This window comes from Culex pipiens, chromosome 3 (assembly GCF_016801865.2).
Source record: "Culex pipiens pallens isolate TS chromosome 3, TS_CPP_V2, whole genome shotgun sequence".
Lineage (NCBI taxonomy): Eukaryota > Metazoa > Arthropoda > Insecta > Diptera > Culicidae > Culex > Culex pipiens.
In genome coordinates, this window is record NC_068939.1 from 19,723,275 (window position 1) to 19,736,215 (window position 12,941).

General features: G+C 35.1%; 2 protein-coding genes across 9 annotated transcripts in view; both read left to right on the forward strand.

The window, feature by feature from the left end:
* The window catches only part of LOC120412866 (60S ribosomal protein L28), a 510,937-nt gene that overhangs the window by 256,085 nt on the left and 241,911 nt on the right, over positions 1–12,941 (forward strand). The gene's annotated exons all lie outside the window — the stretch shown is intronic.
* LOC120422922 (kazrin-like) overlaps positions 1–12,941 on the forward strand; it is a 225,603-nt gene that overhangs the window by 119,763 nt on the left and 92,899 nt on the right. For 7 of the 8 annotated variants that reach the window (XM_039586501.2, XM_039586502.2, XM_052710456.1 and 4 more), the window contains 9 exons: positions 729–1,200; positions 1,260–1,481; positions 5,472–5,945; positions 6,010–6,150; positions 6,211–6,298; positions 6,353–6,931; positions 6,995–7,158; positions 7,222–7,383; positions 10,786–10,930. In XM_039586501.2, the coding sequence (XP_039442435.1) occupies positions 729–1,200; positions 1,260–1,481; positions 5,472–5,945; positions 6,010–6,150; positions 6,211–6,298; positions 6,353–6,931; positions 6,995–7,158; positions 7,222–7,383; positions 10,786–10,930 (2,447 nt within the window). The remainder of the gene's footprint in view (positions 1–728; positions 1,201–1,259; positions 1,482–5,471; positions 5,946–6,009; positions 6,151–6,210; positions 6,299–6,352; positions 6,932–6,994; positions 7,159–7,221; positions 7,384–10,785; positions 10,931–12,941) is intronic. The other variant, XM_039586497.2, reaches the window with a different exon arrangement.

The window sequence follows — 12,941 nt, forward strand, 5'->3', positions numbered from 1 at the left end:
ATCAAAAAGTTTTATTTATTTTTTTTATTTCTGTTTGGTGTAAGATAATCCCACACGCGGACACACGCCAATCAACGGTGGGCTCTCTTTGGTGACCTAGTTTTGCAAGCGCAAGGTTTTCATCAGATCCTGGCACGGTGGTGGCCGTTCCGCGGTTGCTGGTGAGTGATTCTCCGGGAAAAGTGTTGTTCAGTTTGCTCTTCCTGTAATTTTTTTTTTTGCATTTGTTGTTTGTTCTGATTGGGAAATCAATTTAATTCTCTAATCAATACATCTTATTTGTTAATGATATTAAAAGAACAAATATTAAAAAAAAAACTGAAATTTACCGAATTCTTGAAGAGTCACCTGCACCGAAACCGGTCGTATGTTTATGAATTTTCAATGAACCAGAAACTCTATCCAACCGAAAACTACCAGCTTGCGGTTTGCGGCTCCGATGCAATCCACCTCCATCTCAACGGTATGATCCCGGGTCCGCGTGGTCATAGTTTTCGGCCCTGACCAAACTGAGCGATTTTCATCAGGTGGGATTTTATTGTTCTGGAAATTGCGCATAACCCGTTCAATATGGCCCAGCTTGCCCGCATTCAGACACAGGAAAGCCCCTTTATGTATGCAGCACGGCGAGCAAACTTGTACTGCAAAACAGCGCCATCTGTCGTCACCACCCATCAGAACCAGATTGCCGAGTTTGTGATATCAATTGTTTCCCTTTCTCTTTTCAGAAAACCCGTTCACTGGACACGGCAGATAAGACGGCCGCCCCGCCCGTCACCGGTGTCCGCACGTTCCGGCCGATCCTGTCGCTGGACAATGCCAAACCCCTGCCGAAAGCGTTCGAATCGGCCGGAACGCCCACGTCCGCCCCGGCCACGACCTTCATCGGGGGCAATAAATCCAACAACAGTAGCAGCGATTCCAGCACAACGCCGAGCGGGCCCGGTCCCAGTACCAGCAGCAGTAGCAACGAAAACAATGCCGCGCGGACGTCCTCCAACGAGGTGGCAGCGTCGGCGGGCGGAAGCGCAACGAGTCCACCGGGGCCGGAAGAATCAATTGGCTCGAAATTAAACTCTGGCAGCCAACAACCTGCGCAAACATCGCCCACCCAGAGTGAACGCAGCAGTACCGGCAGTAAGGATCAGAGCGGAGATAACGCGGGGGACAACCTGTTCAAAAATGGCGTCAAGGATTTGGGTAAACGTTGAAACGTCAAATGATTTGAATATTAATTACCGATTTAATTTCGTTCCCAGCGTCGCCTCAAACGACCAAGATCCGGCACGAGAACGAGCGGCTGACGGCGGAGATCACGCGGCTGAAAAAGCTGCTCGCCAACTCGCCGGACGGGGCCGTCGGCGGCGTCGACCCGCTGCTGTCCGACAGCAACAGCTTCGACGCGCACTCGACCGACGACAGTGGCGGCCGGGTCGAGAAGCTCGAGAACGAGCTGCGGATATCGAAGGAGCTGATTCAGAGTAAGTTTGTCTTGAATGTTTTTTGAAAGGTCGAACAATACGCTCACAGTTCACCTGACAAAAAAAAAAGTGTCTTTAACGAGAATTGATCCTTCGACCTTTGACATATCAATAATCGATAAAATGTTAAAAATGTTAAAAATGTTAAAAATGTTAAAAATGTTAAAAATGTTAAAAATGTTAAAAATGTTAAAAATGTTAAAAATGTTAAAAATGTTAAAAATGTTAAAAATGTTAAAAATGTTAAAAATGTTAAAAATGTTAAAAATGTTAAAAATGTTAAAAATGTTAAAAATGTTAAAAATGTTAAAAATGTTTAAAATGTTTAAAATGTTAAAAATGTTAAAAATGTTAAAAATGTTAAAAATGTTAAAAATGTTAAAAATGTTAAAAATGTTAAAAATGTTAAAAATGTTAAAAATGTTAAAAATGTTAAAAATGTTAAAAATGTTAAAAATGTTAAAAAGATTAAAAATGTTAAAAATGTTAAAAATGTTAAAAATGTTAAAAATGTTAAAAATGTTAAAAATGTTAAAAATGTTAAAAATGTTAAAAATGTTAAAAATGTTAAAAATGTTAAAAATGTTAAAAATGTTAAAAATGTTAAAAATGTTAAAAATGTTAAAAATGTTAAAAATGTTAAAAATGTTAAAAATGTTAAAAATGTTAAAAATGTTAAAAATGTTAAAAATTTTAAAAATGTAAAAAATGTTAAAAAATGTTCAAAATGTACAAAGTGTTTTGTTCAATGTTCAAAATTTTCAAAATTTTCAAAATTGTCAAAATTGTCAAAATTGTCAAAATTGTCAAAATTGTCAAAATTGTCAAAATTGTCAAAATTGTCAAAATTGTCAAAATTGTCAAAATTGTCAAAATTGTCAAAATTGTCAAAATTGTCAAAATTGTCAAAATTGTCAAAATTGTCAAAATTGTCAAAATTGTCAAATTTGTCAAAATTGTCAAAATTGTCAAAATTGTCAAAATTGTCAAAATTGTCAAAATTGTCAAAATTGTCAAAATTGTCAAAATTGTCAAAATTTTCAAAATTGTCAAAATTGTCAAAATTGTCAAAATTGTCAAAATTGTCAAAATTGTCAAAATTGTCAAAATTGTCAAAATTGTCAAAATTGTCAAAATTGTCAAAATTGTCAAAATTGTCAAAATTGTCAAAATTGTCAAAATTGTCAAAATTGTCAAAATTGTCAAAATTGTCAAAATTGTCAAAATTGTCAAAATTGTCAAAATTGTCAAAATTGTCAAAATTGTCAAAATTGTCAAAATTGTCAAAATTGTCACAATTTTCAAAATTGTCAAAATTGCCAAAATTGTCAAAATTGTCAAAATTTTCAAAATTTTCAAAATTGTCAAAATTGTCAAAATTGTCAAAATTGTCAAAATTGTCAAAATTGACAAAATTGTCAAAATTGACAAAAATGTCAAAATTGACAAAAATGACAAAAATGACAAAAATTGCAAAATTGACAAAGATGACAAAAATACAAAATTACAAAAATGACAAAATTACAAAAATTACAAAAAATGACAAAATTGTCAAAATTGGCAAAATTGGCAAAATTTACAAAATTGACAAAATTGTCAAAAATGACAAAAATTGTAAAATTGACAAAAATTACAAAAATGACAAAAATGACAAAAATGACAAAAATGACAAAAATGACAAAAATGACAAAAATGACAAAAATGACAAAAATGACAAAAATGACAAAAATGACAAAAATGACAAAAATGACAAAAATGACAAAAATGACAAAAATGACAAAAATGACAAAAATGACAAAAATGACAAAAATGACAAAAATGACAAAAATGACAAAAATGACAAAAATGACAAAAATGACAAAATGACAAAAATGACAAAAATGACAAAAATGACAAAATTGGCAAAATTGTCAAAATTGACAAAATTGACAAAATTGTCAAAAATGACAAAAATGACAAAAATTGTAAAATTGACAAAAATGACAAAAATGACAAAAATGACAAAAATGACAAAAATGACAAAAATGACAAAAATGACAAAAATGACAAAAATGACAAAAATGACAAAAATGACAAAAATGACAAAAATGACAAAAATGACAAAAATGACAAAAATGACAAAAATGACAAAAATGACAAAAATGACAAAAATGACAAAAATGACAAAAATGACAAAAATGACAAAAATGACAAAAATGACAAAAATGACAAAAATGACAAAAATGACAAAAATGACAAAAATGACAAAAATGACAAAAATGACAAAAATGACAAAAATGACAAAAATGACAAAAATGACAAAAATGACAAAAATGACAAAAATGACAAAAATGACAAAAATGACAAAAATGACAAAAATGACAAAAATGACAAAAATGACAAAAATGACAAAAATGACAAAAATGACAAAAATTACAAAAATGACAAAAATGACAAAAATGACAAAAATGACAAAAATGACAAAAATGACAAAAATGACAAAAATGACAAAAATGACAAAAATGATAAAAATGACAAAAATGACAAAAATGACAAAAATGACAAAAATGACAAAAATAACAAAAATGACAAAAATGACAAAAATGACAAAAATGACAAAAATGACAAAAATGACAAAAATGACAAAAATGACAAAAATGACAAAAATGACAAAAATCACAAAAATGACAAAAATGACAAAAATGACAAAAATGACAAAAATGACAAAAATGACAAAAATGACAAAAATGACAAAAATGACAAAAATGACAAAAATGACAAAAATGACAAAAATGACAAAAATGACAAAAATGACAAAAATGACAAAAATGACAAAAATGACAAAAATGACAAAAATGACAAAAATGACAAAAATAACAAAAATGACAAAAATGACAAAAATGACAAAAATGACAAAAATGACAAAAATGACAAAAATGACAAAAATGACAAAAATGACAAAAATGACAAAAATGACAAAAATGACAAAAATGACAAAAATGACAAAAATGACAAAAATGACAAAAATGACAAAAATGATAAAAATGACAAAAATGACAAAAATGACAAAAATAACAAAAATGACAAAAATGACAAAAATGACAAAAATGACAAAAATGACAAAAATGACAAAAATGACAAAAATGACAAAAATGACAAAAATGACAAAAATGACAAAAATGACAAAAATGACAAAAATGACAAAAATGACAAAAATGACAAAAATAACAAAAATAACAAAAATGATAAAATTGACAAAAATGACAAAAATGACAAAAATGACAAAAATGACAAAAATGACAAAAATGACAAAAATGACAAAAATGACAAAAATGACAAAAATGACAAAAATAACAAAAATGACAAAAATGACAAAAATGACAAAAATGACAAAAATGACAAAAATGACAAAAATGACAAAAATGACAAAAATGACAAAAATGACAAAAATGACAAAAATGACAAAAATGACAAAAATGACAAAAATGACAAAAATGACAAAAATGACAAAAATGACAAAAATGACAAAAATGACAAAAATGACAAAAATTACAAAAATGACAAAAATTACAAAAATGACAAAAATGACAAAAATGACAAAAATGACAAAAATGACAAAAATGACAAAAATGACAAAAATGACAAAAATGACAAAAATGATAAAAATGACAAAAATGACAAAAATGACAAAAATGACAAAAATAACAAAAATAACAAAAATGATAAAATTGACAAAAATGACAAAAATGACAAAAATGACAAAAATGACAAAAATGACAAAAATGACAAAAATGACAAAAATCACAAAAATGACAAAAATGACAAAAATTACAAAAATGGCAAAAAAAACGGCCAGTCGTGCCTTTACAGTATCGGCCATCACAACTATTCTGTTTTGTTATTGCCCATTATACTAGACAAAACAGTTTCAAAGAATAAATGAACACAATTTTGAGTACTGTGGGTGTACTACAAACTTGCCCGGAAGTCTACAGAAAGTACAAATTACAGGTCTCAAGCTGGAGCGCAAAAAGCTCCGTTCGGACAAGTCCGACCTGCTGTCCCAGGTGAAGCAGCTGTGCGCGTCGCTCCAGGACAAGGAGCAAGAACTGAGGAATTTCATCCGTAACTTCGAGCAACGAATACGGGAAACGGAGGTGAGCAGCGCCAAGCACAACTCGGAGCGGGAACGCGAGCGGTGGTCCCTGCTGAAGCACGCCCGTGACGAGGCGGAACGTTCGATCGCGCTGGCGGCCCAGCTGAACGCCCGCGACATCCAGCTGCAGCGAACCCAGGAACAGCTGCAGGAAGCGCGGCGGCAACTGTCCGGTTGTATGTCCGACCAGGAAAGCTTGGTATCGGCGGCTCCGTTGACGCCACCGTCGGGACACTTGAACCACACTCAAACGGCTACTGGGGGATACTCCAACATCAGCGGAACTCCTGGCGATCGTGGTTCGTGTAGTGCCGATTCCGGTGTTAGAGGTAAGTTTCTTGAACTCGAGTCGATGATGTAGCGAGTTAACGCCACGTTGTGTCCACTCACCAGAGCTTATTGCAGGAAGCAGCGATCGGGAGAGCGCCGCTGGAGATCTGAACCTCAGTGACGGGCCCTGCGAGAACGGACCCTGCATACAGGTTGACTCGGACAGTGTGTCGCTGGTGTCCAGCCACCACAACATGTACCAATGTAAGTGAGGTTATGTCATCCTTCGGACGCTCGCTTGTAACAATTCTTCCTCCCTCACAGACGGAACACCGAAGGAACGAAGTCCGACGCTTTCGCCGTTGAACGCCGGGGCCTACTCGCGATCAGTTGATACGACCGCACTTTCCAAGTAACGCAACCCCCCCTTCGATCCAACCACATCTCCTAACGAATCTCCTTCCAGCTCCTTCCGTTCTGTTGATCAGCTGGGTTCCCCAATCGAGAACGAGAACCAAACCTTTGCCAGAAGACTGCAGCAGCAACAATCTCAATCATCGCAATCATCCAAGACTGGCGCTGCCGGTGCCGTTGGTGGTGCCGGAACAAGCCTAACGGGCCGTACAGGCCGTGGCGGAACCTGGGGCAGTATATCGCGGGTGTTTGCCCGCAACCGGAACCGCAACAAGAGCAACCCGGTGGCGGAAACCGAACCCACCGACTTCCAGTGGAGTCCGCTGACCGAGGAAGGCTACGCGGAAAAGCTACGACTGCTGCGGGAAGCCTCCTCGATGCCGATGGAACGTTGGAGGGCTTCCCAGGTGCTGGCCTGGCTGGAGGTTGCCCTCGGTATGCCCCAGTACAGTGCACGATGCGCCGAAAACGTCAAGAGCGGCAAGGTCCTGCTCGAACTGAGCGATGCCGAACTGGAAAGCGGCCTCGGCACGAGCCATCCGATGCATCGGAAGAAGCTGCGGCTGGCCATCGAAGAGCAACGCCGTCCGGAGCTGGTCCGGTATCCGACCATTGGGCAGCTGGGTCACACGTAAGTAGTCTCGAACTAGCCTCGTTAAATGAATTGTCACGAATTCCCTTTCCCCACTTCCAGCTGGGTCGCCTCCGAGTGGCTTCCGGACATTGGTCTTCCACAGTACGGGGAATCGTTCATGCACTCGCTGGTGGACGCCCGCATGTTGGACACCCTCTCGAAGAAGGAGCTGGAAAAGTATCTCGGCGTGACGCGCAAGTTCCACCAGGCCAGCATCGTACACGGTAAGTACCCCGGGAGCAAAACCCTTGATCACATGGCAAAACAAACCTTCCCGAACTCCACAGGAATCCACGTGCTCCGGATAATGAAGTACGACCGGCAGTCGCTGGCCATGCGGCGGCTCCAGTCGGAGAACGTCGACACCGATCCGATCGTGTGGACGAACCAGCGGTTCATCCGCTGGGCGCGCTCCATCGATCTGGGCGAGTACGCTGACAACTTGAAAGGTACGTACTAGGTATTTGATTTTTAATGTAACCTTTCTAAAGTAATTTTACAATGTGAAGTAACCTTGAAACTTACCTTAGCATTCAACGATTTGAACCAAAACCAAACTGGGAACAGAATGAAAGTCAGTTGATGTTAACATTATGAAGGAGTAGCATAACTCCAACAACAACTTCAATACAATGAAAATTAGCCGGCTCCGACACTAAATTTTCAGAAGTTTTAGCGACTCCGTCTACGATTAAAGGTTCTTAAAAAATGAGCTACTCTGAAGCTAAAATAAATTCCCGCAACCAAGGTTCCTGATAACTCGCAATCCATTATTTCACTAGTGAGCACGAATCGGAGCAGACGCAAATTAATTCCTACCGTTTGCCGCTATCAAGGTTGTTAACCAAGGGTCCTGATTGTTCCAAAAAGACTCATTAACTCGCGATCACAAATCGAACGCAAAGAAAAACTGCTCTGACCGTTTCCAATCGTTTTTCACTTCCACATTAATCGCTACTGAATACTCTCTCTTTGCTCTACCTCTCACTCCAATCGGGTAGTAAAGCGAATGGCTCAGAGAGGTTGATTGTGCTATCCCGAGCAGACAGAAATAACTTGGGAATAACATTTTTTGATATTTGAAAATACTAGGCCAATAACATTTTATGTTATTTATAACAAGATTTGTTATTCGTCGTTATGATTTTTTTGTTATTGGATTGTTATTGTAATAACAGACTAATAACATTTTTAGTTATTCTTCGAACAAATCTTTGTTATTATTTTTTGTTATTTTAACAACTAATCCGATCATCCCAATAACAGTTGGAGGTATTCTTCCATAACAAACAATGTTATTCCAAAGTTGTTTTGGCTTTCAATCAATATCAGACCAAGGACAAATTTTGTTATGATAGCATTAACTGTTATTAAACTCTTATGCAGAAAATGATTTTGCAAGAATATGCCATAGCACTTTTTGTTATTTTAACAGTATTTGTTATTGAAATGGCACGAATTTTGTTACTACCGTCTGCCCGGGATGTCACTCAAAGCTGACCAAGTCAGCTGACTCAAGACGGCTTTGTTTTGATCAATCACGGTTCAGTTTCCTAAAGGTCCTAAGCGCTAGTTGTAAACAAAGCCGTTTTTCAATCGGATCTCGATCAATTTATAAATTATCAAGTTTTAAAATGCTTAGAGTTGTTAATTAGCACGTCCTTTAAATGCTCTTTACTGAAAAGAAATCAAAATTTGATTTGTTTCAGAAAAAAACTTTTTTTGATTTTTTTGCAAGATACTCAAATTTTCACAACATATCCCGGGCAGACGGTAATAACTAAATTCAAGCCATTTCAATTACAAATACTGTTAAAATAACAGAAAGTGTTATGGAATTTTCTTGAAAAATCCATTTAATAACAGTTTATGTTATCATTACAAAATTTGTTATTGGTCTGATATTGGTTGACAGCCAACACAACTTTTGAATAACATTTTTTGTTATGGAAGAATACATCAAACTGTTATTGGGATGATCGGATTAGTTGTTAAAATAACAAAAAATAATAACATAATAACAAAGATTTGTTCAAAGAATAACTAAAAATGTTATTAGTCTGTTATTACAATAACAATCCAAAAACAAAAAAATCATAACGACGAAAAACAAATCTTGTTATAAATAACATAAAATGTTATTGGCCTAGTATTTTCAAATATCAAAAATTGTAATTCCCAAGTTATTTCTGTCTGCTCGGGAACATATTTTTTCGAAAGTGCTGACATTTTTAAATTTTGCGGAATGAAATTTCGTATGCATTTTCACTTAGCTAGATTTCATTTGTAAAATATGTAAATACTAATTTTTTCACAAAATATCGTTTTTTTTCGAAAATACTCTAATTTTGATAATTTGCAATATGGGTAGCAAAAAAAGCGAAACTTTGTTTACATTTTCACATTTTTGAATATTTTTTGTAATGTACTAAATATTTCTCAAAATATCGAAAATACTCATTTTTTATAGTTTACAATATAGGTATCAAACGAAGCAAAATGTTGTATGCATTTTAAACTTTATTGATTTATTTGTTGTAAAATACTTTTTTTACAAAATATTGTTTTTTTTTTTAAATACTCAATTTTTCATAATATGCCATATGGGTGGCATTTTCACTTAAATGAATATTTTTTGGACAATACTAAATTTTTCACAGAATATCGTATTATTCCAAAAATACTCAAATTATCATTATTTGCAATTATTTGGGCGAAATGTTGTTAGAAGTTTTACTTTTTTGAATATTTTATTTTGTTAAATACTTAATTGATCACAAAATATCGTATTTTTTCGATAACGCTCAAATTTTTAAATTGCATTTAATTTTTATAGTTTTTTTTGCACAAAATGCAGAAGTTTTCGTAAGTACTCAAATTTTCATAATTTGCAAGCGAAGCGTAATTTCGTTCGCATTTTTACTTTATTAGATTTTTTGTTGCAGGTTACTCAGATTCTCACCTAATACCGTATTTTTTTAGAAAATACTCAAATTTCTCTAATTCGCAATAGGGTAACAAACGTTGAAACATTTCGTATTAATTACTTTTTTTAGAGTTTTGTTTTCAAAATACTTTAAAAAAATCCCAAAATACCGATTATTTTTATTTATTTTTTTGGGAAAGATTAAGTATTTTACAAAAAAAAAATTGATAAGGCTAAAATACATGCCAAATTTTGATACGTTTAAAATCCATTTTGCTAATTATAAACATTCGAGTATTTTCGAAAAAATACGGACATTATTGAAAATTCCAGAATTAAAAAAAAAAGACGCTTGAATATTTTTTATTACAGATGAACGATACTTTTAAAATGTGTATTTTCGTCTCGGGCTACTTGAATAATTTGAAAATGCATTCAAAATGCTTTCTAAATATTCAAAAATCAGTGTCTTGAAAACGAATTTTCTGATCAATCAATCAATCAATCAAGTTATAAATATTGCTTAGGACTTATCAGAAAAAAATAGTCCTTTCAACAAAATTTTCGCCTTTTCACACCAAATATTAAATTGCGTAAAATAACCATTTTTAAAAAATCTCTTTTTTTGGATACGTTTAGATGACAAAAAATGGTTAAATCTTATTTAGCAGTACTGCCAATTTTACCAAAAATTCATAGTTTTCCGAAAAACGGATAAAAAAGTAGAAAAAATCTAAAGATGCCATGTTTGATCATTTAAAAAAATATCGAAAAATTTGATTTTTCTAAATTTCTTATTTTGCGCAATTCCATTTTTTGTGCTAAGTCGAGTTGAAAACAACATTATCAATTCAACTTTAAAATGTTTTAGTTTCACATTAGTTTTCAACATCAAATTAAACTTTTCCCAATCCCACCCAAACAGATAGCGGCGTTCACGGCGGCCTGGTGGTTCTGGAGCCGTCCTTCTCCGGCGACACGATGGCCACGGCACTCGGCATTCCTCCCTCGAAGAACATCATCCGGCGCCATCTGGCGACGGAATTCGAAACGCTCATCCTTCCAGCAAGGTAAGTCGGAAGAATTTTTGCCAGCAGTCAGCCGTTCGTTCTCGTTTTCCGTTTCGTTTTGAAAAAAAAACTTGTTCGTTCAAAATTAATCGATATCTCGACCGTCTAACTGCCCTCCCGTTCAACATTTTTTCTTCTTATTTTTCACCCTCGTATCACGTCTGTTTGAAAATCCGAAAATAAAACAACATCCAACCCGATCGAAACTGAATTTTCCCCATCAAAAACAAAATTAAATGAACTCACCCCATCGTGTGTCCTCCAAAATATGCAAAAAAAAATGTGTTCAAAAATTCTTCACCCTCCACAAACCACCACCAAACACTACTTCTGCTACCACACCACCACTTCTACCGCTCCAAATCCAGGTACGTGATATTCTGTCAGATGGAGGAATATCAGATGGAAAGCTCCCGAACATCCGCCACCATGCACAAAAGCTCGATTAGATAAGCGCGCCGTTTGCTAGCATATAAAGCATTAGTTTAAAAAAAAAATACCATGTTTAAACACGATCAAAAATCGCGCCACAAAAAAAAAGTTGTTGCTAGCCATGCGCTCTGCCGCCATGTCATCATAAAACATGACTAAATTTGTAAATCGAGAATCGAAATACTAACTCCGAAAACCACTTGAAAGCTCAACAAATCGCGCGCAAATAATGTTTGAATTCACGATATTTTCTTCCCACCGATGATTGCACCATTCAGCAAAAAAAATCGCAATTTTACATTCGAAAAGCCTCCATTTAGCAACTCCCTACCGCTTTCAATTCCCAACCAGCATAATTGTCCTATATTTTGGCACATGTCCCTGGCATTTTGACATTAAATTCAATCAGCCCAAATATCCGCCAACACTTCATTTAACGGCAACCTTCGAAGCGCTCTCCAATCCTAAAATCTACAACCGGGGATAATCCAGTACAATTAAACCGGAAAATCTGTCAATAAACGTGGGCCCAACCATTCAAGCGAATCAACAACATGGCTTTCACCCACCAACATCACCACCACCCACACGCCTAGACACAAACAGCCTCGGCACTCAATTAAAATCCAATCGAACACAACAGCAGCGCAATTAATTAATTTAGTTGAAGCTGGAAAACACTACAACAATAAAAGGACAAATTTGTTTTGCCCCCCCTCAGGAGCTGAACAAATGCATATAAATTTCGAGCGACACAAAACCAAACAACACCAGAAAAGCGCAAAAATTAAACCTGCTGAAAGTTTTGACCGGAAGTGGCGGAGCAGTGCTGAAAAACGTAATAAAAAGACAAACAGCAATTGCACAGGGAGTGACTCCCCCAGGAGGAGGGCCAAACAAAAACAGCGTGGCGATGCAATTTAATTAATATTTGAGCAACTTTTCAGTGGGTTGGAGATGATTGCCGGAAGGATGAATGCGAAAATCAGCGTTCAAGATAAAAATGTAAGGCTAACACAAAAAAAAAAGTTTTTAACTTCGAATATTTTTCAAAGCTTATGTCAACCCCCCCCCCCCCTCCCCCTCACCACCCCCTTCAAAAATGGTCTGAAAAATCAGGGGGCAAACAAAAAAAATTCCAAAAAACTTCAAAATTTCCATGAAAAAGAAGTGTAATCAACAGAAAACAATCTAAAATGCATTTTTCTGCATTCATAATCATCATATTTAGCATGTTTCGCAAAAAAATGAAATTTTCGTCAATACTTAGATATTTTGAAAACTAATGATGGCAAACCCCCCCCCCCCCCCCCCCCCCTTCAAAAATGGTCTGAAAAATCAGGGGGCAAAACAAAAAAAAATCCAAAAAACTTCAAAATTTCCATGAAAAAAGAAGTGTAATCAACAGAAAACAATCTAAAATGCATTTTTCTGCATTCATAATCATCATATTTAGCATGTTTCGCAAAAAAATGAAATTTTCGTCAATACTTAGATATTTTGGAAACTAATGATGGCAAAACATATGAACACTTTTTTCATTAAAATGTTGAAACCATGGCTCGTAATTTCAATATTT